This window comes from Arachis hypogaea, chromosome 3, assembly GCF_003086295.3.
Source record: "Arachis hypogaea cultivar Tifrunner chromosome 3, arahy.Tifrunner.gnm2.J5K5, whole genome shotgun sequence".
NCBI lineage: Eukaryota > Viridiplantae > Streptophyta > Magnoliopsida > Fabales > Fabaceae > Arachis > Arachis hypogaea.
Genome location: NC_092038.1, coordinates 142965333 through 142986315, shown reverse-complemented (window position 1 = coordinate 142986315; position 20983 = coordinate 142965333). Strand labels below are relative to the sequence as shown.

The following is a 20983-nucleotide window of genomic DNA, read 5'->3' as shown; positions in this document are numbered from 1 at the left end:
AGGATTCAAACCACCACACTTGCTTAAACGTACTAGTGAGCTAACCACTAGACCGACCCAACTTGATTATGGAAAAATAAAGTTATTAGATAGAATTTATACCATTAAATGTCATTTCACTATGGTGATGTTAAACAGCTAAAATGAATAAATATCATTTTTGTTCTATATATATTATGTAATAGATGCTATAGATTATTTATTTATTTGGGTAAAATGTTAAAGAATTATCAGAATTTATTATTTTTAACTATTATTTTTAATTATTAATTCAATTTTTTTAATTTAATAATTCAACCCATATTTTAGCTCATACTCTTATACAATGATAACTAATTAATGAACAAAAAATAATAAATTATGAGAACTCTCTAATATTTTTCTATTTATTATTATTTGCTATAAATGTGTCATTGAAGTTTGAAGTTGAGCAGTCTTACTAGCCAAAGAGAAGAGTTTTAATTAATTTTTAAACTAATTTCAAAACTACTAAAGACCGGAAGCAATGCAATGGATTAACAAGAATAACGAAACTACTAAAGACCTGTCAAGCTGGCATGTGAAATTGTGGATATAAGTAAAGCAAGAAGAAAGGCTTACTGTTTAGAACTAATATATATATAGGAGTATTTGAATGTAATGCATGTATTAGCTTTGAACCACCATTGAAGGGGGCCTTTGAGTTTAAGGACCACATATGTGGAGGTGTTTCTTAATCATGAGTTAGGGTAAAGTAGAAAGTGCATGAATCCCAACTAATGATTAAGAGATACCTTGGTGTGTGTATCCCTCAAAAGATGAGAATGGAGAAGTCCCAAAAAGTAGAAACTAAAAAACACTAGCTAGGAGGGGCTGGTGGTGCCATTGCCAAAAGTGTTTGTTGCTAGATGATTGAGGGGGGAAGCTTGAAAAAGTGAGAGGCGGATGGTTCGGCTCTGAGATGATCTGTGTATGTCCTTGCATTCCTCAAGATCTGCATCGCATGCCAACAAAACCCACTCCCCATCTTCATCCAAGTATTTGAGATCGATGTTGCTGCTGCTGATGCTAATATCGTTCAAGTTGAAGCGCCTTGCCATCTCAAGCTGTAGATCTCTGAACCCCCAATTGGGCTGCAAGCTGAACCGGATCTTCTCGTCCCCAAAAGTAGCTTTGACCCTGAAAGCACCCCTCTCTTTGTCTCTGTCTTGAGAGTGATGATGATGGCTCTTATTATTGGATCTGCTGCTGATGAAACTATTATGCTTTGTATCCTCTTGTGATTGGAGGGATGCATGCTGCAGCAACTCTGCCGCCTCGCTGTGAGCTCTGTTGAGCAGCAATGCTGCCTCGGAGCTCTCTGTCATGACAACATCTAAGGTCTGGCTGCATGCAGAGGAGGGTGGGGATTTCAAGAATGTATTGTTATTGGGATTCTGATGATGAGGAATATTTGTAGTGTGGGTTTTCTTGGATGGTGATGATTCGGAACGGGAAGAGAGATCCGTGGAGCTCAACTCGGGAAAGCTGGCATAGAAGGAGCCAATCTGTATGGCACCCTCTGCACCCTGCACCGAATCGATCACAAGCTGAAGTTTCTTCAAAGAGTGCCCTACCTTCTTTATTTTCCTGGAAGGCCACCTTGTTATCCCATGCTGCCTGCATATCCTTTTCAGAGTCGTGGGACACACTGCATGCAGAAAGAAAGGTTCAGTAAGTAATTAATTAATGATGTAAAGCGTGTCATGGCACTCTCACTCAATCACTCACCTCCAATGCTCTTGGCAGCGTCTTTGAGGCTTCCGGCGAAGTACTGTCTGAGGACAGGCAGGCTGATAGTTTTCTCAGCCTTGGTTCGCCTCTTGTCGCCTGACTTCCTGCCGCCCGAACCCGAAGAAGAGGAGCGCCGCCCACCCAAGGCGTAAGACTCCTCCCCGCCGTCCACGGCAGTGCTGGCCCTCGACCTACTGTGCTCAAGCACGTCAATGTGGCCGAAATCTGATGAGGAGAAGAGCTGGTGATGGGCTTGGTCGTTGGTGGTGTCCCAGTTGGTTGTCACCTTGAACTCCTCTTTGGGCTCTTCCATTTGGTACTCCAACGACACGCACACCCCTTTCCCCTTCTGCTGCACCTGCGCCTCCATCATGTGCGCTATCCACGACTGATCCTTCGAGCACGCCTCTTCCATTATTTGTGCTTGCGCCTGATGATGTGTGAGCATCGGAGGGGTGAAGTCGTCGTCGGTGGCAACGTGCAAGCTCCGGCAAGCTTGCTGGACGAGCATGGAGAGGGAATTGAGCATGTGCTTCTGCTGCTCGGTGTCATGGCAGTCCTTTGGCAGGAAGAACTCCAAGACGAAGTCAGCGGATCCGGTGTAGAGGCTGCGGAGGGGGATGGCGACGGCGGCATGCAAGCCAAAGATGTTAGCGAGGTGAGAAAGCGGGTATTCTGCTCTGCTGAAGGCTGTTATGTCGATTGCGAAGCAGGGCTTGGCTGATGTGAAGGCGGTGCCAACTATGCCTTGCCCCTTGAAGAGGTGGTACTCTGAGCACGCCTCCTGGAAGCCCAGCATTTCCAGATCCCCCACATAGCACGCTGTATCCACCGTGGACACGCACATTGCCGATGAGTGCCCGCACCCACACTTTCCTTGTTGGATGCACGGCGCCCATGTCAGCCCTAGAGGAAGATTCTGCGTCTTGCACACCGATGTCAACACCTCCACTATCTCATTTAGTGCTGCTTGGTATAGCTCCTCATACACCTGATGATGATGATGAATCACTCATTATTAATTTCATTCCATATTATATATATAAGGATTATTTCTTCCTTCCTGCCCATACTACATACCTTTATGGCCGGAGGGATAAAGTTCGCGTTCAAGTTCTGATGAGAGCTCCTAAAATCGACGGCCTGCAACTCAGATAGACACTATTTTGAATCAATAATTGATATTGTGTTTTAGGAAAATAAAAACCCTTTTAGATAGCTAGACACTACTGGCCACCGTACCAAAATAATATAGAGCAGTAGGCATACTTTTGCTATTTAAGAAGGCAATTATTGAGATCCCTACTAGCTGCAGGTACAACAAGCTAAGGGTAGAAAATAAAAAATGAAATATAGTAGTGGCACAAGTACTTATTTTGTATCATTATTTGCATAGGCTATAGCTAGCTAGCTACCATTATTTTCGTGGTTGTTGGGTTGGCCTGGAAAGAGAGAATTGAAGGAGATGAAGAAAAAGAGTAAAGAGATGAGGAAGACAAACCTCGAGAGCGTTGCAGACATTGTCAAGCTGAGGGCGATAGTTGTTGGTGAGGTTGAGGTGGTTGGTGATGAGAATGTCGAGGACGCCAAGGCACGTGGCAGTGCCTCGTTCAAAGACGGGTAAGGCGATGGATCCACGGAGATCGTAGTGCTGCTGCGCCTGATAATGATGAGAATATTCATGGCTTCTCAAGAAGCGAACACATAGGTTAGGGTTAGGGTTAGGGCTGGGGTTGGGAAAGGCGAGCACATCAAGTGGAAGGGGAAGGGGAAGGGGTAGTGGTGATCTCCGTGGGGGCACCCATATCTGAATGAGCAGATTGTTGTTCTTTGTGTAGTCTTTCAAGTACCCGACCGCGACCACTAATCTCTCCTTTACAGAGGAGGAAGAAGAAGAAGAAGAAGAGGATGAAGGGCCCGGCCTAGTAGGCCCGATCCACCACCTCTTGCCCACAAGGCTCTCCTGATCTGATGACGACGATGATGATTCCTCCTGCAGCTGCAGCTGCAGCATTTCCAAGTACTGTGGTTGCGGCGCCACTACTGCATCTGATGGATTATGCATCCAGTTGTAGCACCCTCCTGCACTAGTTGTCTCCACCCAGCACCCCTCCACCAGTAGCTCGTCCACCAAATCTACTTCTGCCTCTACCGCTGACTCCGACAAGCTCCCAAACCCACCATTTTCATTGTGCACTATGCCACCATATTCCATCTTGTTCTATATTCTCCTGTTATTTATTACGTTGCATTATATGAATTAGCCAAGTATTATTCAATCACACACATGTAGAATGAAATCAAGAAACATACACACCTTTGAGATTGTGTAGCAGGTAAATGATATTAGTTAATTAAATATGGTTGCTCTACTTGAAGGGACGTGGGATCGGAGAAGTGGAAAGAAGAGGAGCCTCGTACGTTGTTATTATTGATTGTTGATATATATCTCTCAAGACTAAAGTGGATGATGATGAGTACTTATTATGAAGATGAGATGGGGGAGTATTTAATTAAATTCAATGGCCATAAACGGAAAATTCCTTCTAATTGTGTAGGACCCACCAGTAAACAAAAGGAATATGGAAGTTGGCATGAGTAGGGCCTCAACTCTACCTCTCGTCTCCTTCGGCGTGGCAACTATATATATAAATTACCGGTGCTGTAAATTATCATTATATCCCTTTCCTTAAAACAAAATATATACATCATATCATTTATAATTTATAAACTTATAATATTGGTTGTTGCTGCTGCTTATTGTGTAACAAACAACACATCACACGTAATACTCATGCTGAGAGCAACATGTAAATATCAAGTTAATTCAATGAGCTGAGCGGATTCAAAGAAAGGCTGAAAGAGACAGAAAGGTATATTATTTCTCCCGTAACAGAATGAATTTGGGGTACAAAGTGCAAGACACTACGGGATGTATATCTAAATTAAGCCTATTGATGTATGCATGTAACACCACTAATCTCTATATATATCAATTATCAAATATATGTGTGTGGGAGCGGCAGCACAATAATAAGAAAAAAAATTATATATATTATTTTTTATGTTATTTTTATTTTTTAATAAGATTTAGCTTATTTATACAATGAAAACACATTTTAAAATTATTAATTAAAAAATTTATATAAAAAAAAAGATACCAATTAGCTACAGCCTTTTAAATCAGACTAAGAGAGAGCATTAATAATTATCATTGCTAAGAAGATTGTACAGTAGAATCTAGGGCGACATATTATGACCGAAGCAAAAAGAATATTATAGGTACAAGTAGGTGGGGACTCACCTCCTGCGGGTTCCCTCTTCGTGAGCCACATGGCGACTCTACAAATATAATGTTGAAAAAATATTGCAGACTAGGATTTTGAGATTACTTAGACATGCACGATATCGGCGAAAACGATGTCTCTACGATCTTTATACACAAAACAATTATTCAATTCAGCAAATAACAAGTGGATGGAAATGTGGATCTTAATTAAGCTTGTTTTCACCATTCGGAATTAAAGAGTTTTTTAAGGCGATAATATATTTTAACATCCCCGGGTTAGGACGTGAAAATTGATCGAAAAAGATTCTTCTTTGTGTTTCATTGGTGAGTTTATTGACCATATATACATTAATTACTGTGGTAATAAAAACCTACCTTGAGATTCAAGCTACCTAGCTAGTTGAACGGGTTGGGCCCCTTTCTGAAAACGAAAGAAAAATACTTTTATTGCCGAGGTTTGTTGATTTAAGATTCTCAGACAACTCATACAAATCACTCTCACTCAACTAGCTAGTGTGCAACTGTGCATTATATATTTATACTTGATCCGTTCATTATTATAAATTTATAATTCCTTCATAATCGATAACTAATTTGGAAGCAATGATTATTTTAGATTTATAATTTAAAATTGATAAATATCTTTTTATTATAATTATTTATTTCCAAAATGACAATTGAAATTGACAAAAATACTGAAATTTTGGGAAGTAAGAATAGATTTTCTTCATAAGATAGTTATATTTTTTTTCTAAATCACACTGTTTTTACAGATATTCGAACTGTTTGTTTTTGCTACCAAAATATATACCTCATCCGTTGAAAAAAAAAATTCAAATTATACGCACAATAAGGAGCTGCCAACACAAGAACAATAATAGATATATTGATATTGATTTGCATTTGTGATAATGAGTTTGTTTTAAAAATTTTCATTATCATTTACCCACATCTATTTAAAACCTAAACATGAAAAATTTATAAAATATTTTCTTCGACTGCAGTTACTTTTAAACTTTTCATAACATCTCAGAAGAACGTATTTTTACTATTTTAATTTAAAATCCTTTCATCACATTGGTTATCATTTCAATGCTTAACTAACTAAATATCATAAATAATACAAATTGATGGAAGGCGCCTTTAATTAAAGGTGCTAGCTAGACTTCTAGTTTATAATAGTCCACAGTTCATGTTTATTTTTTGGTTTAGAGATGTAGAGCATGCATTATATATCCGCATTAAAAAAAAAACAAATTAAAAGAGAAATTTAACTTTACTTTCGTTATTATATATATGTTGTTATGTCATTGTTTATTTTTATTTCTTATTTGAATAATTAGAACCTCTTTTTTCAACTAAATTTCATACGAGAATAATGATATATTACTTCAAAAATTTAATTTTGTAAACACCTTAGATATTAATAATAAGTGCAGTAAAAATATAGACAGTACGTAGTTAAAATTACTAGTTGCTTCTTTCATTCAGAGTAGTGCGTTTTATATTATACAAAAATGTGAAAAATAATTTTATTTAAATTTAATCGGATTTGATATAATGTATGAATTATAATTTTTTTTGCTAACAAGTTTTCTAGTGATATTTGTTAGGAATATAAAGAATTTAATGATTTATAGAAAAATATAAGTCTAGCTTGACATTTCCAATGAGATTGAATCTGAATGTATATAAATTTAATTTTTTTTAAACAATTGCTTTAAGTAACCCCATAATTTTTTTTTTAAAAGTAGAATGTTGAATTGATTTAGAAATCAAAACGTATTGATTTAATTTTATATTTTGAAAAGCATTTATAAATTTGAATTAAAAAGGATAGATCATTTACAATGAGTAATAATCTCATAAAGACACAAAAATAGTCAAAATTTATCTGATTTAATAAAATAATTTTAAATTATTTTCGTTATTTTTTATTTATTATTATCTTCATTAGAGTACACACTTTTAATTTATACATGTAATATCCTTGTAAAATTGTCATAATTATTAATTAATCATAAATAGGGAGAAATATTAGATTGTTGCCATATGTCGAAAGCTTGGTCACCGCACCTAAATGGCCAGCTGCAATGCTGCATTATAATTTATACAGGAAGAGGAGAGAGAACTCATCAGCTTGCATATTAATTCGTCTTAATTGCATGAATGGGATGCTACTGCTAAAATATCTTATGTTCATGTCGCTGTATTCATCTGGTTTACAAGTTAAACTTGGGTATTCTTTATTCGTCGCCATGCTTGGCTTTATTATATTTTGAAAGTACATCTAATTAACAATACAATAATACTATTCAAAATAATTAATTATTATAACAATTAATGGTTGAGTCCAAAATTTTGTAGTTAGATTTGTTGTATTTCAAATAAATGCAAATTAATATAAGTTTAAGTTATTTTTGGTTAATTTATTTTAGTTATTAAATATTTTTGTATTATTTATTTGTACATTATAATTGATTGAAGTCTATTTTTAGATACTAATTTATAATTATAAATTAAATTTTAGTATTTACTTGTAATACTCTGCTTAAATTATTTCTTAGATAGACACTAAATTGAATATATAATATTGATATTAAATAGACGTAAATTTATTACATACAAAACATAGACACATAAAAAATAGGGCAAAACACTATAATAAGCCAACATCAATCCAAATTTACCTATATGAGCCAAAATGAAAATCGATACAGCAATGTGCCAGATCATATTTTTATGTAATTCGAACCAGGGTAGTTCGAACTTCATCCTCAAATAATTCGAACCAGACCAGTTCGAATTTCGAAGAAAAAATTGAATGTAAATCGAACCAGACTGGTTCGAACTACCTATGCAAGTAATTCGAACCACTCCAGTTCGAATTAGGGGGAAATGTGTTCTTCATGTAATTCGAACCACCCTGGTTCGAATTACGCTTAAGGAAGGTTGTTAGTAATTCGAACCACCCTGGTTCGAATTACTAGGGAATGGGCTATATAAGGAGTTCGAATCAGCCTCATTCGAACCATTCTCACCTTCCCCTGCCCCACCAAATCTCAGAGAAAACGACCCAGATTCTCTCCGCGAAAGACCTGAACGCAATATTCTGCTCATGGGAGACGATCCGGCGCGGTTATATCGCTTGGACGGAGTCGCCCATATAGCTGGGGTCATCAACGAAGAGGTTAGTACAGAAATAACTTTGTTTTATCGGTACATGTGAGTTTGTGGTTTGGCATGCGAGTAAGATATTGGTTTAGTTGGTGGTTTATTTTAGTGGTTTATGTCAGTGATTTCTGTAAATGGTTTATGTTAGTGGTTTTTGTAAGTGATTTATGTTGGTGGTTTATCTTAGTGGTTTATCTTAGTGGTTTATGTTAGTGGTTTATCTTAGTGGTTTAGGTATGTGGTTTATGTAAGCAGTTTACGTTATCGGTTTACGTTTGTGGTTTTTGTTAGCGGTTTATGTTGGTGGTTTATGTTAGTGGTTTATGTTAGTGGTTTATGTTAATGGTTTATGTTAGTGGTTTATGTATGTGGTTTATGTATGTGGTTTATGTAAGCGGTTTACGTTAACGGTTTACGTTAGTGGTTTTTGTTAGTGGTTTATGTTGGTGGTTTATCTTAGTGGTTTATGTTAGTGGTTTATGTTAGTGGATTATGTTAGTGGTTTATGTATGTGGTTTATGTAAGCGGTTTACGTTAACGGTTTACGTTAGTGGTTTCTAGTAGTGGCTTATGTAGGCGGTTTAGTTGTGGTTTTATAATGTTAGATCTTTCATGTCAGTAGCCTATGGGGGTTTCTAATTTAAGTTTCTTATGCAAATGGTTCTCGTTCTTGGTATTTTTAAGCGGCTATACATAGTAAGATTTTTTGGTTTATCAATTATCGTGTTGATTATGTTTGTCACCGGTAATTAAGCTGGTTCTAAGAATGCGGTTCATTTCTTCCGCAGCCTCAGCGATGCATCAGGAGCATGCGGCGGCAGCAGGGCATGGTCCTGGATGACAGATACGTTCCGTACCTGCAGATGGCTGGTCTTTACCATCTTGCAAGGTTGAACGATAGATGGTTCCGGTTGGACGAGGCCCTTGTGAGTGCGTTTGTTGAACGATGGCGTCCGGAGACTCACACGTTTCACATGCCGTTCGGAGAGTGCACTATCACACTGCAGGACGTGGCATACCAGCTGGGTTTGCCAGTGGACGGGCGTTACGTCAGCGGCTGCCTATCAGAGTTCCATATATACATCGAGGGTGGCCGTCCAGCCTGGGTTTGGTTCGAGGAGTTGTTTGGAGTGGTACCTCCTCCTAGCCAGGTTCAGAAGTACGCGGTCAACTGCAGCTGGTTTCAGGAGACGTTTGGTGAGTGCCCGGAGGGAGCTGATGAGGATACTGTGCGTCGTTATGCCCGTGCGTACATCATGATGTTGTTGGGCACGCAGCTTTTTGCGGACAAGTCGGGTAACCGCGTTCACATCAGATGGCTTCCGTTTGTAGCTAGGCTGGAGGAGATGGGGACCTACAGCTGGGGTTCTGCAGCACTGGCATGGTTGTACCGGTGCATGTGCCGTGTGGCGAACAGAAATGTTATCAAGCTAGCGGGCCCACTTCAGCTACTTCAGTCATGGATTTTCTGGCGATTTCCTCGGTTTAGGCCTGCAGGATTTGAGACGTTCAGCTGGCCACTGGCCTCGAGGTACTTCCCTAATCTTTGTCTATTTCAATTTACTATTGGATACCCTAAGCACGCATATAAGTAGCGGTAACACATGTGCATGTTGCAGGTGGTCAGGTTACATCCCTTCCAGTAGCGAGAAGGGTCCTAGAGTTCAGACGTGGAGGCTATGGATAGACCGGTTGCAGGATAGAGAGGTCAGTATGTAACTTAATAAGTTTTTTTATTTAACCACAATTTACGAGTTGGCATCACGAGTTGCCCTGACATTGTATCGTTATGCGTGCAGTTTATCTGGATGCCGTACAGTAGCCCTGACGTACTTCAGGTCGTGCATCCCGAGGTTTTGGAGCCTCGGCATATGGTGCTGTGGCGGTCTGTTACATCGCTTATCTACTTTGCCGTCATAGAGTGGCATCAGGTAGACAGAGTTCTTCCGCAGTTTGGAGGGGTGCAGCCCCGTCCACAGGCCGCCCTAAACATCGACTTTCTGATGTCGAAGGACGGCAGAGGCGGCGATCGATGGTTCCCCTCCCATTTGCAGAAGTGGCATCAGTATTGGGAGGACCGTACGGAGAGCGTGCTGAGATTCGATGTTGTTGCTAACCCTGGTCCGTCGCATCTGTTCTTGGATTGGTGGAGTCAGCACGGGAAGAGGTTTTTGTCTCCGGATCCGCAGTTGGGCGATCCGAGAGCCGCTGCTATTCCTGTCGAGGCCTCACAGCGGGGAGCTGGGCAAGTACCTGAGATGGATCGGCCTGACGACGTGCCGGATAGGAGGCGGGTTGATAGGAGAGCTCGCGTGGGCACACGTCGTAGCCAGCGTGACTGGGGTTGGCTTGAGCGTGCTATGGAGGCTGGCGACGAGGCCGGCCCCGCTAGGGGTCGACGACGACATCATCCTGGTAGAGGTAGAGGGCGTGCTGCGGTTCATGCCGCTGCACCTGACCCTCAGGACGATGACGATGATCACCATGGGCCTGAGGGCGGGGATGGTGCAGGGGCGGCCTCAGTTGCTGGTGGTAGTACCCAGGATGGGGTTCACGGAGGTGAGTGGTATGGCTCCGGGATGGTGACGGGGCTGAGCCTAGTGACGCTGGACTTGGGTCCGGTCCTTTTGGACATTACTTTGTTGGAGTACCCACCGACGACCAGCCTCAGCAGGACGGTACTCCATGGGTTATTCCCGGATCACAGTGGCAGGACTTCCTTGGGGCAGATACGCTCGATCCGGACTTCGGCAGTCCACGGTTTCTGGCGGAGATTTCGGCTATCATGCAGGAGGACGAGCCGGGCAGGAGGCGTCCTCAGACCCCTGCCACGCAGGCACCCTTAGATGTTGATCTGAACGAGCCTGCTACGACTCCTGTTGGTGACCAGTTTGCTTTGGGAGGTACCCCACATTTCGCTTACACCGCTGCATCACAGTCTGTCGCCGGGCCGTCTGCCGCGCCACTCCATTTTACGCCACCCGCACAGCCTACCCCGCATGAGGACGCAGATGAGATAGAGGATGAGGAGCCGTTCATCCGCAGAGGTCAGAGGCCACGGGTTCCCCGTCGTTGTGGGACAGGCTCCCACTTGTTTAGATGATTTACATGTCATGTGTTTTGGACGTTAGGGTTCACTCATGTATTTTAGATGATTTACTTTAGAGCTATTTTTCCTTGTTGTATGCTCATTTTATTGTACTTAAAAATCTGTTATTTACCTTGTGGATTAGTGACTATGTATTATCATTGAATCATATGACACTGTAGTTATCAACTTTTGCAGTCATGGGATTTCTAACCAAATTCAAATTCAGATGCAACTTTTTCATTACTAGAAGTTAAAAGGATAAACAAATAACACAAATCATCTTCAATAACAAGTTACAGGAAAAATAAAATCAATGAACACTAACAATAACAAGATCGCTACTACTGGCCCCCCGTGTGAGACGGTCCTCCAAGCTGTGGGCAACTCCTGCGGGTGTGTCCGGGTTGGCGACAAAGGCCACACCTCTTTGGCCGATTCGGATCTGCCTCGTCCATGTTCGTCCGTATCCTAGTGGATCTCGGACGACCCTCTCTTGCCCGCCTCTTGGCAGGGTCCGGGATCACGGTTGGCCCGTCGTAAGGTGGCCAGAATCCCTCCGGTATCGGCGGTGTGAATCCCATCTGGTACACACGGAACACTGAACTAATCTGATACACGCTGTGAACATAAGAGGACCAGGTAACCCGTGAGTAGGCGCAGCATGCAAGTGCGTGCTGGCACGGGAAATGAAGTGCCTGGAAGTACCCGCAGTCACAGGTCCTGGATGCAAGCGATACTCTGTAGGTACCTAATGAGAAAGAGCCCGTCGGGGTGGTCTCGGCTACGGTGAACTCGGAGTTATCCCGGTCATACAAAGTCACCGTGAAGCACCTCGAATTCTTCAAGTTGGCCTCTATACACTTCACCAAGTACTGACTGAATTGCTGTCCGGTTCCCATCTGGGCCTCAGCCTCTCTACCCTTGCGAACAAAGAGTTCCGCAAGCCTTCCATATGTTGCCTTCACCAAAGAGCAAACAGGGAGGTTTCTGACACCCTTTAGGATTGAGTTCACACACTCCGAGATATTCGTCGTCATGTGACCGAATCTCCGTCCCTCGTCACGATGCTGAGTCCATAAGGAATAATCAATCCGGTTCTCCCACTCACACATAGCCGGGTCTTCAGACCGAAGAATATCAAACCAGTAATCAAACTCAACCTCGGTCTTGGCATATGCGGCATTCACTAGAAGCCTACGTGCATCCTTGCCCTTGAAGGTAAGGGCAAAATTAGCCGCTACGTGTCGAATGCAGAATGCACGGTATGCAGATGGAGGTAACCAACCCCCGTCCGGAGCCTCAAGCGCAGCCTTTATGCCGTTATGCCTGTCCGATATAACCAGAAGACCGGGCTGCGGTGTCACGTGCTGTCTAAGGTGGGAGAGAAAGAATGACCAAGACTCTGCATTCTCACCTTCTACTAGTGCGAATGCAACGGGTAGAATGTTGGAGTTCCCGTCCTGTGCATTCACGATGAGCAAAGTACCCCCGTACTTCCCATACAGATGGGTTCCATCAATGCTAACTAAAGGCTTGCAATGGCGAAATGCCTGGATGAGCGGTGGAAACGTCCAGAAAAGTCTGTGAAAAAAAGCTTGAGACTCGTCTACTTGTCCACTAACTCGAACGGGGCTCGTCCGTAGGATTGCAACAGTACCAGGCATCGTCAATTGGACTCCCAAAACCCACCTGGGGAGCTCGTTGTATGACTCATCCCAGTCACCATATACGAGGGCAATTGCCTTCTGCTTCGCCATCCAGACCCTCCTGTAAGTCGGCCTAAACCCGAAGTGTGCTGCCGTGGCATTTAGGAGCACCTTGATGCTGACGGATGCATCGGCCCTAACCATTGGCATAACAAACGCGGAAATCACATGATAATCCAAGCTCCTGTGGTCACTCGAGATGGAGGTCGCAAGACAAGTGTGAGGTCCATTGTACCGCTTGACCTCCCAAATGCCCTTGCGCTTCCGCAGACTCAGTCGAATCAACCATGTGCACCCATTCCCAAACTCAGAACACTTGCCCACATAACGGCGATGATCAGACTCCACAACCTTGTACTGTACCCCTCGCCGGATGCTGTAAGTCTTCACACTTAACAGGGCCTCGTCTTTATCCTGAAATTGCTGACCAACCTGGAACTCTGTCAAACCAGCAGTCCCTTCAGCATCTCTAGCTCCGAATCCAACAGAGTGCCCTGAAACACCCTCTTGCCTCATGGCATCTAGGTCCAAAGAGGAAAAATATGGTGGATACTGCTGTGTGCCAGAACTAGAACCACCGACTACCAAAGCAGGCTCAGTCGCTCCAACCTCGTCGCCGCTGTCATCCTCAATCATATCCGGCTCGACGCCGTCCTCCTCTACATCACCCAACACTCCGTCACCGACGCCAACCAGTGGAACTCCCTGTAAAGCGTTCGGCAGAATATCAACTGATCCTACCACGTCGCCTACTCCATCATTCAGATCAACAGCAAAAGATGGGGAGGCGACTGGTTCGACCGCTGGCTCGTACACAGGGACGGACGAAGAAGCAACGGCAGGCCTTGAACTCGAACCGGCTGCCGCTGCTTCAGTGGTGGCATTCCGGTTCGAACCCCCTGAGCTGGATACCACATCAACCAACTTTGCCAACAACTCTGGTGTCCTAACCTCGGGAAACTGCCTCCGACATAGGAACATGACTTGCAGGTCCTCATCACTACCAATCGTGAAGCAATCATACTTCACTGTATCCTGCAAGACAGTGATTGGAATGCGATAGAAAAACTTCTTCACTCGCTTCGCACCTTCCAGACCGAGTTTCATCAGCACAGATCTAACAAGATCATCATAGCTCGTCGTTGGTTTCACGACGATACAGAGAGGATCCTTATCTGTGAACTTCACACCGGAGCGAGTTTTTCTCTTAATGGATCCTCTATGGTGAACCAAAACCCCAAAACTCTCCTCACTAGCCATATTACACCCTCTATGAGAGCAACTCACGTTTAGAACCATATATATACTGCACTGTCTACCACTAATTCGAACCGGACTGGTTCGAATTCAATTTGTGTAATTCGAACCAGCCTGGTTCGAATTACTTGATGCAGCTTCTCCCTATATAATTCGAACCAGTGTGGTTCGAATTATGTGATACGTTTTCCTCCCAAGTAATTCGAACCACCCTGGTTCGATTTACTTGAATGAATTCCCTCTTCATAATTCGAACCACTCTGGTTCGAATTACTAATGAATTGAGTTCGAACCACACTGGTTCGAATTATATAAATATAGGGTTTGGCTCATTGCAGAAACGAATTTCAGTTTGGCTTATTCAAGTAATTTTCAACTTCCCCTGGTTTAATCTGGTTTTTTGCCCTAAAAAATATCAATAAAGGACTATGCATTATTAAATTAAAGAATATTATTTATTTAATGCATACTTTAAAATAAGTATTGTTTTTGTTTTGTCCAGGAGGTACACTCTGAGGTATAGCTCGTTGTTATTAAAAGATGATTGTCTTCTCTTCTTTTGATCAAATGGCTGTTCTGTGAACTTTTCACAATTCTGGCTCAAATGTAAAATCTATAAAAAAGATTTCGACGCTCAAGTCAATAATTATCTTTAAAAATAAATGAACTAAGAGTATTAGGATAGTAGTCTCTCATTTGTTCTGCCCCCATTCATCTTATTTGTGTCCGTATTTAACTTCGTTTAACCTAACCGACTCTTTGCCTCTTCTTCAAGATTTAGTGTGAGTTCTAGAGAGGTGGAGACAATTATATCAGGTTCAATCTAATTTAAAATGTGTTTTTTAAATTAGTTTTCGAGGTATAATCGTTTTTTACTGAAATATGAGGAGTAAGGATAAATTCTTGTATAAAAAAATTGTCTAAGTATAGTTCATTGCATAAGAGAAGACGTCGTCCTGTCTTCTCTTTAAATAAAAAAATCGCTGAACTCCAAAAAATGTAAGATAAAGTAAATACCTACAAAAAGTATTCTTACACTCAAGTTAGTAATAATTTAAGAAAATAAGTGAGAATAACTTAAGTGAGTATTAAGTTTTCATATACATTTTATGAGAAAGTGTCAAAAATTCTGGTAAATTTGAAAAAAAAAAGGAGCTAAGAGCGAGAGAGAAAGGAAGTAGAGAGCAGAAAAATGAAAAGAAAATGAGAGAATGAATTCATTGATTCAGAAAAATTGTATTATAGAAAAAACTTATTCTTGTATTTATAATCACAGTTGAAGCAGAATTTTCTAACAACTAATTATCATTCTTACAAATTTAACAATTCAGTATAACTAACTCCTAATCACATACCTCATATTTCATCTAATTTCATCTTTTATCTCTATTTATCGAAAACATTTTAAATTATCATCTGATAATACAACCATTGAGTGGTATAATTTAATTTTTGAATTATATATAATAACTTCAGTGACAATCGTTAAATATGCCTATTGATCTTTGACTGATTTTTTGAGATATTAGTACATATATGTGTAAAGTTCACAATGTAATTGTGTTGGAAGTCTTATATATATTTTGACTTTGGACTACTTCAGATTAGAGATTATAATCATTGAATTATAAATATAGTGGCTGAATGATGTGCAATAATATTAATAGTGGTTGATTATAATAAGCCATGAAAATTTTAATAGTTTTTTTTTATCTAATCGCAAAATTATAGTGTTCAGATTAGGTATATAAATAATTAACATATTAGTTTCAATAAATATCCTTGTAAAGTACTTTATTTTACACAATTACAATAACTAACTATAAGTTTACAAATATTATTGATTTATAAAGTTTCATATTTGTAAACTTATAGTTAGTTATTGTGACGTTTAACATAGTATTATTATATATATAATTTTTTAAGTAGTTATTGTAACGTTTAATTGTTTAAAAGTTAAACACTTTTTGATGAAATGTTAATGTTTAATTTCGTGTCTAGCTATATAAACGAATTTTCACTGGTATTGATTAAAACAAAAATTATAAATAGATATTTATTTTACTATTATGTATATATCTCTTCTAAAGGATAAATTATTGAAAAAGATTAAAATCACTTTTTACGATGAATAATATTGTTATAGTCATCTAGCTCCATATATATCAGCTGGCATATTCGAATTGAAGGAGGAACTTTTACATTTGTATAAAAAAAATATAGTTAGATCAATAAATTGTTGAGTAATATCCTGTTCCATTTGATACTCGAGAATATTAGATTTTAATAATTTTGAGAGTAAGGTATACTCCTTCGAATAAAAGAAGACGGTAATATTAATAATTTTTTACATTTAAACTAAAAATTAATGTTTTTTAGGTATTAAAGTTATAATTGATAATGATAGAAAATAATAATTTAAAATTATCTTATTTAATTTAACATCTATAATTTTATATATATAATGTTTATAATTGTACACTTGCTTGTTACTACTTTTAATATTATTCAATTACTTTAATAATAATTAAATATAGAATAAAGTAAATAATAATTAAAAAATACAAAATAAAATAACTTTGGATGATTTTGAGTTGATTTTTTATTAATTCTCAAATATTTTTGTACTTAAAAGTTGTAAAAACAGATGAAAAATATATAAATATTAAAAATATAATTATTTATTTATCTCCTCCAATTAGTTTAACCGAAAAAAGAAAAAGTAGTATCATGACCATTCACCGTTGGAAACATTCATTATTATGATGAAAAAACTAAATTACTAAACCACTGGTCGAACTATTTATTTTGAATTTAATTAAATAAATATATACACTATAATTTAATTGAAGTTAATATTAAATAATACACATAAAAAAACGCAACAACTAACAATTATAGATCCATCCTCCATGGTTGAAAGGTATTATTCTTTTTTTAAAACAAAGAGAACGATATTGTTTTATTCTTTCGTATATTTTAAGTATTTTTTTAGCATTAAAAAATATTTATTTATTTTAATTATCATATAAGAATACTTTAAAGACTAAAAATATTTGACCAATTGAAAATGTTACAAAAATTGCAAAGTTTAAATTTTAAAATATTTGTTATGTATTTTGACAAAATTAAATTTTTTTACTAATAATAATCATAACAAATGATTCCATTTCTCGGTATTTGTTAGAATTTTTCTAATATTAATTAAGAAAATAAAAATAAAGGTTTTATTTACGTAACGGATGAAAAATTTAAAAATTTATATTTTTTAATAGAACATTTTACGTTAATTATCCTAAGACCTATTAATAAATGTTTATAAATATTAAAATAAAATTTCGTTGGTCACTTTCTCGAAATGCGGTAAAAACTAATGTTAAGGTGACTTTTAACTTTAACTTTCTTTCAATGCTCTAAAAAGGCACAAACGATACAATTACATACATCCATTATTTTAAGGGAGTCAATCAGATTTTGTCAAAACAGAATTCTTGTGGTGTGTAGGTCAATATTTAATTTTGTCCATTTTTTATTTTTTTTAATTATTTTTTTTATTTTTGTCTTTTAATTCGCCATGAGAGTTTTTCCGTAAAATTATCGTGGATTTAAAAGATCCCTAGCAATTTATAATCTTAAAAGAATGTGTCAATCCTATTCTCCCGAGATTGTGTTTCTATGTGAAACAAAAAACCAATCTCGTCTAGTAGAAAGTAAATTGAGATCTTGTCATTTTACGGATTGGAGGATTGTTAGTCCGACGGGTACAACTGGTGGATTGGCTTTAGCCTGGAAGGAGGGCACAACGGTTGAGATTCTTGGTGAAAAAGAGTTTCTCATAGCTGCCAAGGTAACTGATCATGCTTTGAACTGTTCTTGGGGATGGGGTACATTTAAATAGTTCGGATGGAATTCGGTCTATCCAATACATAGAATTTTTCTCTTTTGTACAACTTTAGAAAAGTTGTAATTATGGGTGATTTTAATGCTATAGTGAGCCTCGGTGAGAAGAAAGGAAGGGGGTTAAATCAGCTTCATCTATTTCTGAATTTGTGAATTTTATTGATGATGGTGGACTGAAGGACTTGGGTATGATTGGGAGAAGGTTCACCTGAACTAATAGGCGACAAGGGCAGGACCAAATCAGGGAGCAGCTTGACCGTGCACTTACAAACGGTGAGTGGATGGATTGTTTTCCATCAACTTCGCTGTCTTGGCTCACAGAAAACAGTTCAGATCGTGCGCTTATCCTCCTTGATACAAATTTAGTCATAGAAAAATCTAATCGGAGGTTTAAGTTTTAGGAGAGATGGTGTGGTTTAGAAGAAATTCGAAATTATCATTGAAACTTGGAAGGAATGGGTGGATGGCTCAGTAATGTTTGTTTTGGCTCAAAAATTGAAGCATTGTAGGCACCGTATTGTTCAATGGCAACAACAGAACAAATCTAATTCGAAGAAGGACATTGGTGAACTTACATCTCAACTTGAAATTCTCAGAGAGGAGGGTATTATAGGGGGAGAACAGGTTAAAGCCTTGGAAAATAAACTTGATGCTTACTTTAGGGAGGAAAGCTATTGGAGGGAGAAATCTCGTGTAAAGTGGCTAAAAGAAGGGGACAGAAATACAAGTTTCTTTTACCAATCATTCCAATCCAGAATCCGGAGATCTAAAATTTAGAAACTGAAAAAGAATGATGGTACATATGCTACCACCCGTGAGAAAATTGCACAAGTAGCTGAAACATACTTTAAGGATATCTTCACATTGATTAACCAAGCTAATCCAGCACATGCATTCGAAGATTTTGAAACCAAAGTTTCAGCAACCATGAACAGAAAATTAACTAGACCGGTCAGTTTTGATGAGATAAAACGTGCGGTCTTTAGTGTTCACCCACAGAGCGCCCCTAGTGATGATGGATTTACAGCTAAATTCTTTCAATTCTACTTGAGTTTAGTACGGGAGGATGTTTTTAAGGTTGTCCGCAGTTTCTTTGTCAGTGGTAGACTACTAAAGAATTTCAACCATACACAAATCTATCTCATTCCTAAAATTTCTGATGCAAAGGATATGACACAGGTTAGACCCATCAATCTTTGCTCAGTTGTGTATAAGATTATTTCTAAAGTACTAGTCCATCGGCTACAGAAATTTATGACTTCGTTGATAAGTCCTAATCAAAGTGCCTTCATTAAGGGTAGATTGATTTCAGACAATGTCCTAGTCGCTCATGAATGTATGCACTATCTAAAGACAAAGAAGATGGGTCTATCGAGTGAAATGGCTGTTAAATTGGATATGAGCAAAGCTTATGATCGTGTTGAGTGGCATTTTCTTTGGTTCATTTTGGAGAAGTTGGGATTTGAATTTAGGTGGATTGGTTGGATACAGGAGGTGATGACTACAGTTTCTTACTTTGTCATTGTTGAAGGTCAACCTTTTGGTTTTTTTTAAACCAAATAGAGGTATCAGTCAAGAAGACCTTCTATCTCCCTACCTTTTTCTTTTCTGTGCAGAAGGATTATCCTTTTTGCTAAACAAGGCAGAGCAAAACGGTCTCATTAAAGGTATTCAGATCAACCAAAAATGTCCTACTGTTAATTATTTATTGTTTGCGGATGACTCAATTCTTTTTTGCAAAGCGTCAGAAAAGTTGTGAAAATATCCTCAATCTTCTTCAGTCATACGAGGGGTTCAGTGGCCAAAAAGTTAATTTGCATAAATCAACTCTATTCTTTAGTAATAATACTCCTCCCGATGCTCGATTACTACTAGCTCAGAAATTAAAAATTATTCATATTGGTGCACAAGATAAATATTTGGGCCTTCCATCTACAGTTCAAAAATAAAAAAAGACCACCTTCAGAGAAATCAATGACAAGGTGAGGAAGCGAGTTCAAAAGTGGAAAAGAAGACTTCTCTCATCTGCAGACAGGCATGTTCTAATCAAAGCTATTGGGGAGATTCACAACATACTCTTCCAATTTTGGTGGGGTAAAAAAGGTACAGAGCGAAAAATGGCAAGGATTAGTTGGGATACTATGACAAGACCAAAATTAGAAGGTGGACTAGGTTTTAAAGATCTAGCGGCTCAGAATTTGGCGCTATTAGCAAAACAATGTTGGAAAGTTATCTTTCGGCCACAATCACTCCTATCTAGACTCCTCAAAGATAAATATTTTCGATATAATTCTATAATAAATGCAGAGATCAAAACAGTACCTTCGTGAGTGTGGCATAGCATATTGGAAGGGAGTAAGGTTGTTGAAAAAGGGCTGGTTTGGCGAGTTGGTGATGCGTACAGTATCCGAATCTTCAGTGATCCTTGACTTGCTCCTCCACATTCTTATGTTGTTTCTTCATCTGAAATTTTCAATCTACAAAATCAACCACTATTGATGGTCAAAGACTTAATACTTTCTAATGGTGAGTGGAATCAAACTCTAATTAGAAGTTTTTTTTTAGGGCACTAGTTAGCGTGTGCTAGCAACAACAATGGAGGGTGGAGAAGATAAAATTTATTGGACCCTTAATAAAAGTAGTTTGTATGAAGTGAGTACTGGGTACCGTGTGACTTATGAATTCTCGCATCCTCCCATTAAATTTTGCCCAGAGATTATGAGACAACAAAATTTGTGGCTAGAACTGTGGTAGTTAAGAATTCCAGGAAAGATTAAGATTTTTCTCTAGAGGGGCTTCCATGAAAAGCTTTCA

The 20983-nt window shown here is 38.8% G+C and overlaps 2 protein-coding genes across 2 annotated transcripts; one reads left to right on the top strand and one right to left on the bottom strand.

The window, feature by feature from the left end:
- Window positions 1-553: 553 nt before the first annotated feature.
- Window positions 554-4209, bottom strand: LOC112734910 (protein NLP2). Its single transcript, XM_025784433.3, has 5 exons — window positions 4070-4209; window positions 3254-3983; window positions 2833-2895; window positions 1750-2743; window positions 554-1669 (listed from the first exon to the last, which is right to left on the bottom strand). The coding sequence occupies exons 2-5, from the start codon at window positions 3965-3967 to the stop codon at window positions 843-845; spliced, it is 2598 nt and encodes an 865-aa protein (XP_025640218.1). The 5' UTR covers window positions 3968-3983; window positions 4070-4209; the 3' UTR covers window positions 554-842.
- Window positions 4210-8899: 4690 nt separating this feature from the next.
- Window positions 8900-11318, top strand: LOC140183672 (protein MAIN-LIKE 1-like). Its single transcript, XM_072232142.1, has 4 exons — window positions 8900-9746; window positions 9835-9922; window positions 10015-10774; window positions 10864-11318. The coding sequence occupies exons 1-4, from the start codon at window positions 9025-9027 to the stop codon at window positions 11316-11318; spliced, it is 2025 nt and encodes a 674-aa protein (XP_072088243.1). The 5' UTR covers window positions 8900-9024.
- The last annotated feature ends 9665 nt before the right edge of the window (window positions 11319-20983 follow it).

Excerpts from the sequence above, each read along its gene's own strand:
- LOC140183672 (XM_072232142.1), top strand. The coding sequence starts at position 9,025 with ATGCGGCGGCAGCAGGGCATGGTCCTGGATGACAGATACGTTCCGTAC. Across the intron at positions 9,923-10,014 it reads ACCGGTTGCAGGATAGAGAG|TTTATCTGGATGCCGTACAG; the intron begins GTCAGTATGTAA and ends TTATGCGTGCAG. Across the intron at positions 10,775-10,863 it reads CCAGGATGGGGTTCACGGAG|TACCCACCGACGACCAGCCT; the intron begins GTGAGTGGTATG and ends ACTTTGTTGGAG.
- LOC112734910 (XM_025784433.3), bottom strand. The coding sequence starts at position 3,967 with ATGGAATATGGTGGCATAGTGCACAATGAAAATGGTGGGTTTGGGAGC. Across the intron at positions 2,744-2,832 it reads TTATCCCTCCGGCCATAAAG|GTGTATGAGGAGCTATACCA; the intron begins GTATGTAGTATG and ends CATCATCATCAG. Across the intron at positions 1,670-1,749 it reads CGCTGCCAAGAGCATTGGAG|TGTGTCCCACGACTCTGAAA; the intron begins GTGAGTGATTGA and ends TTCTGCATGCAG.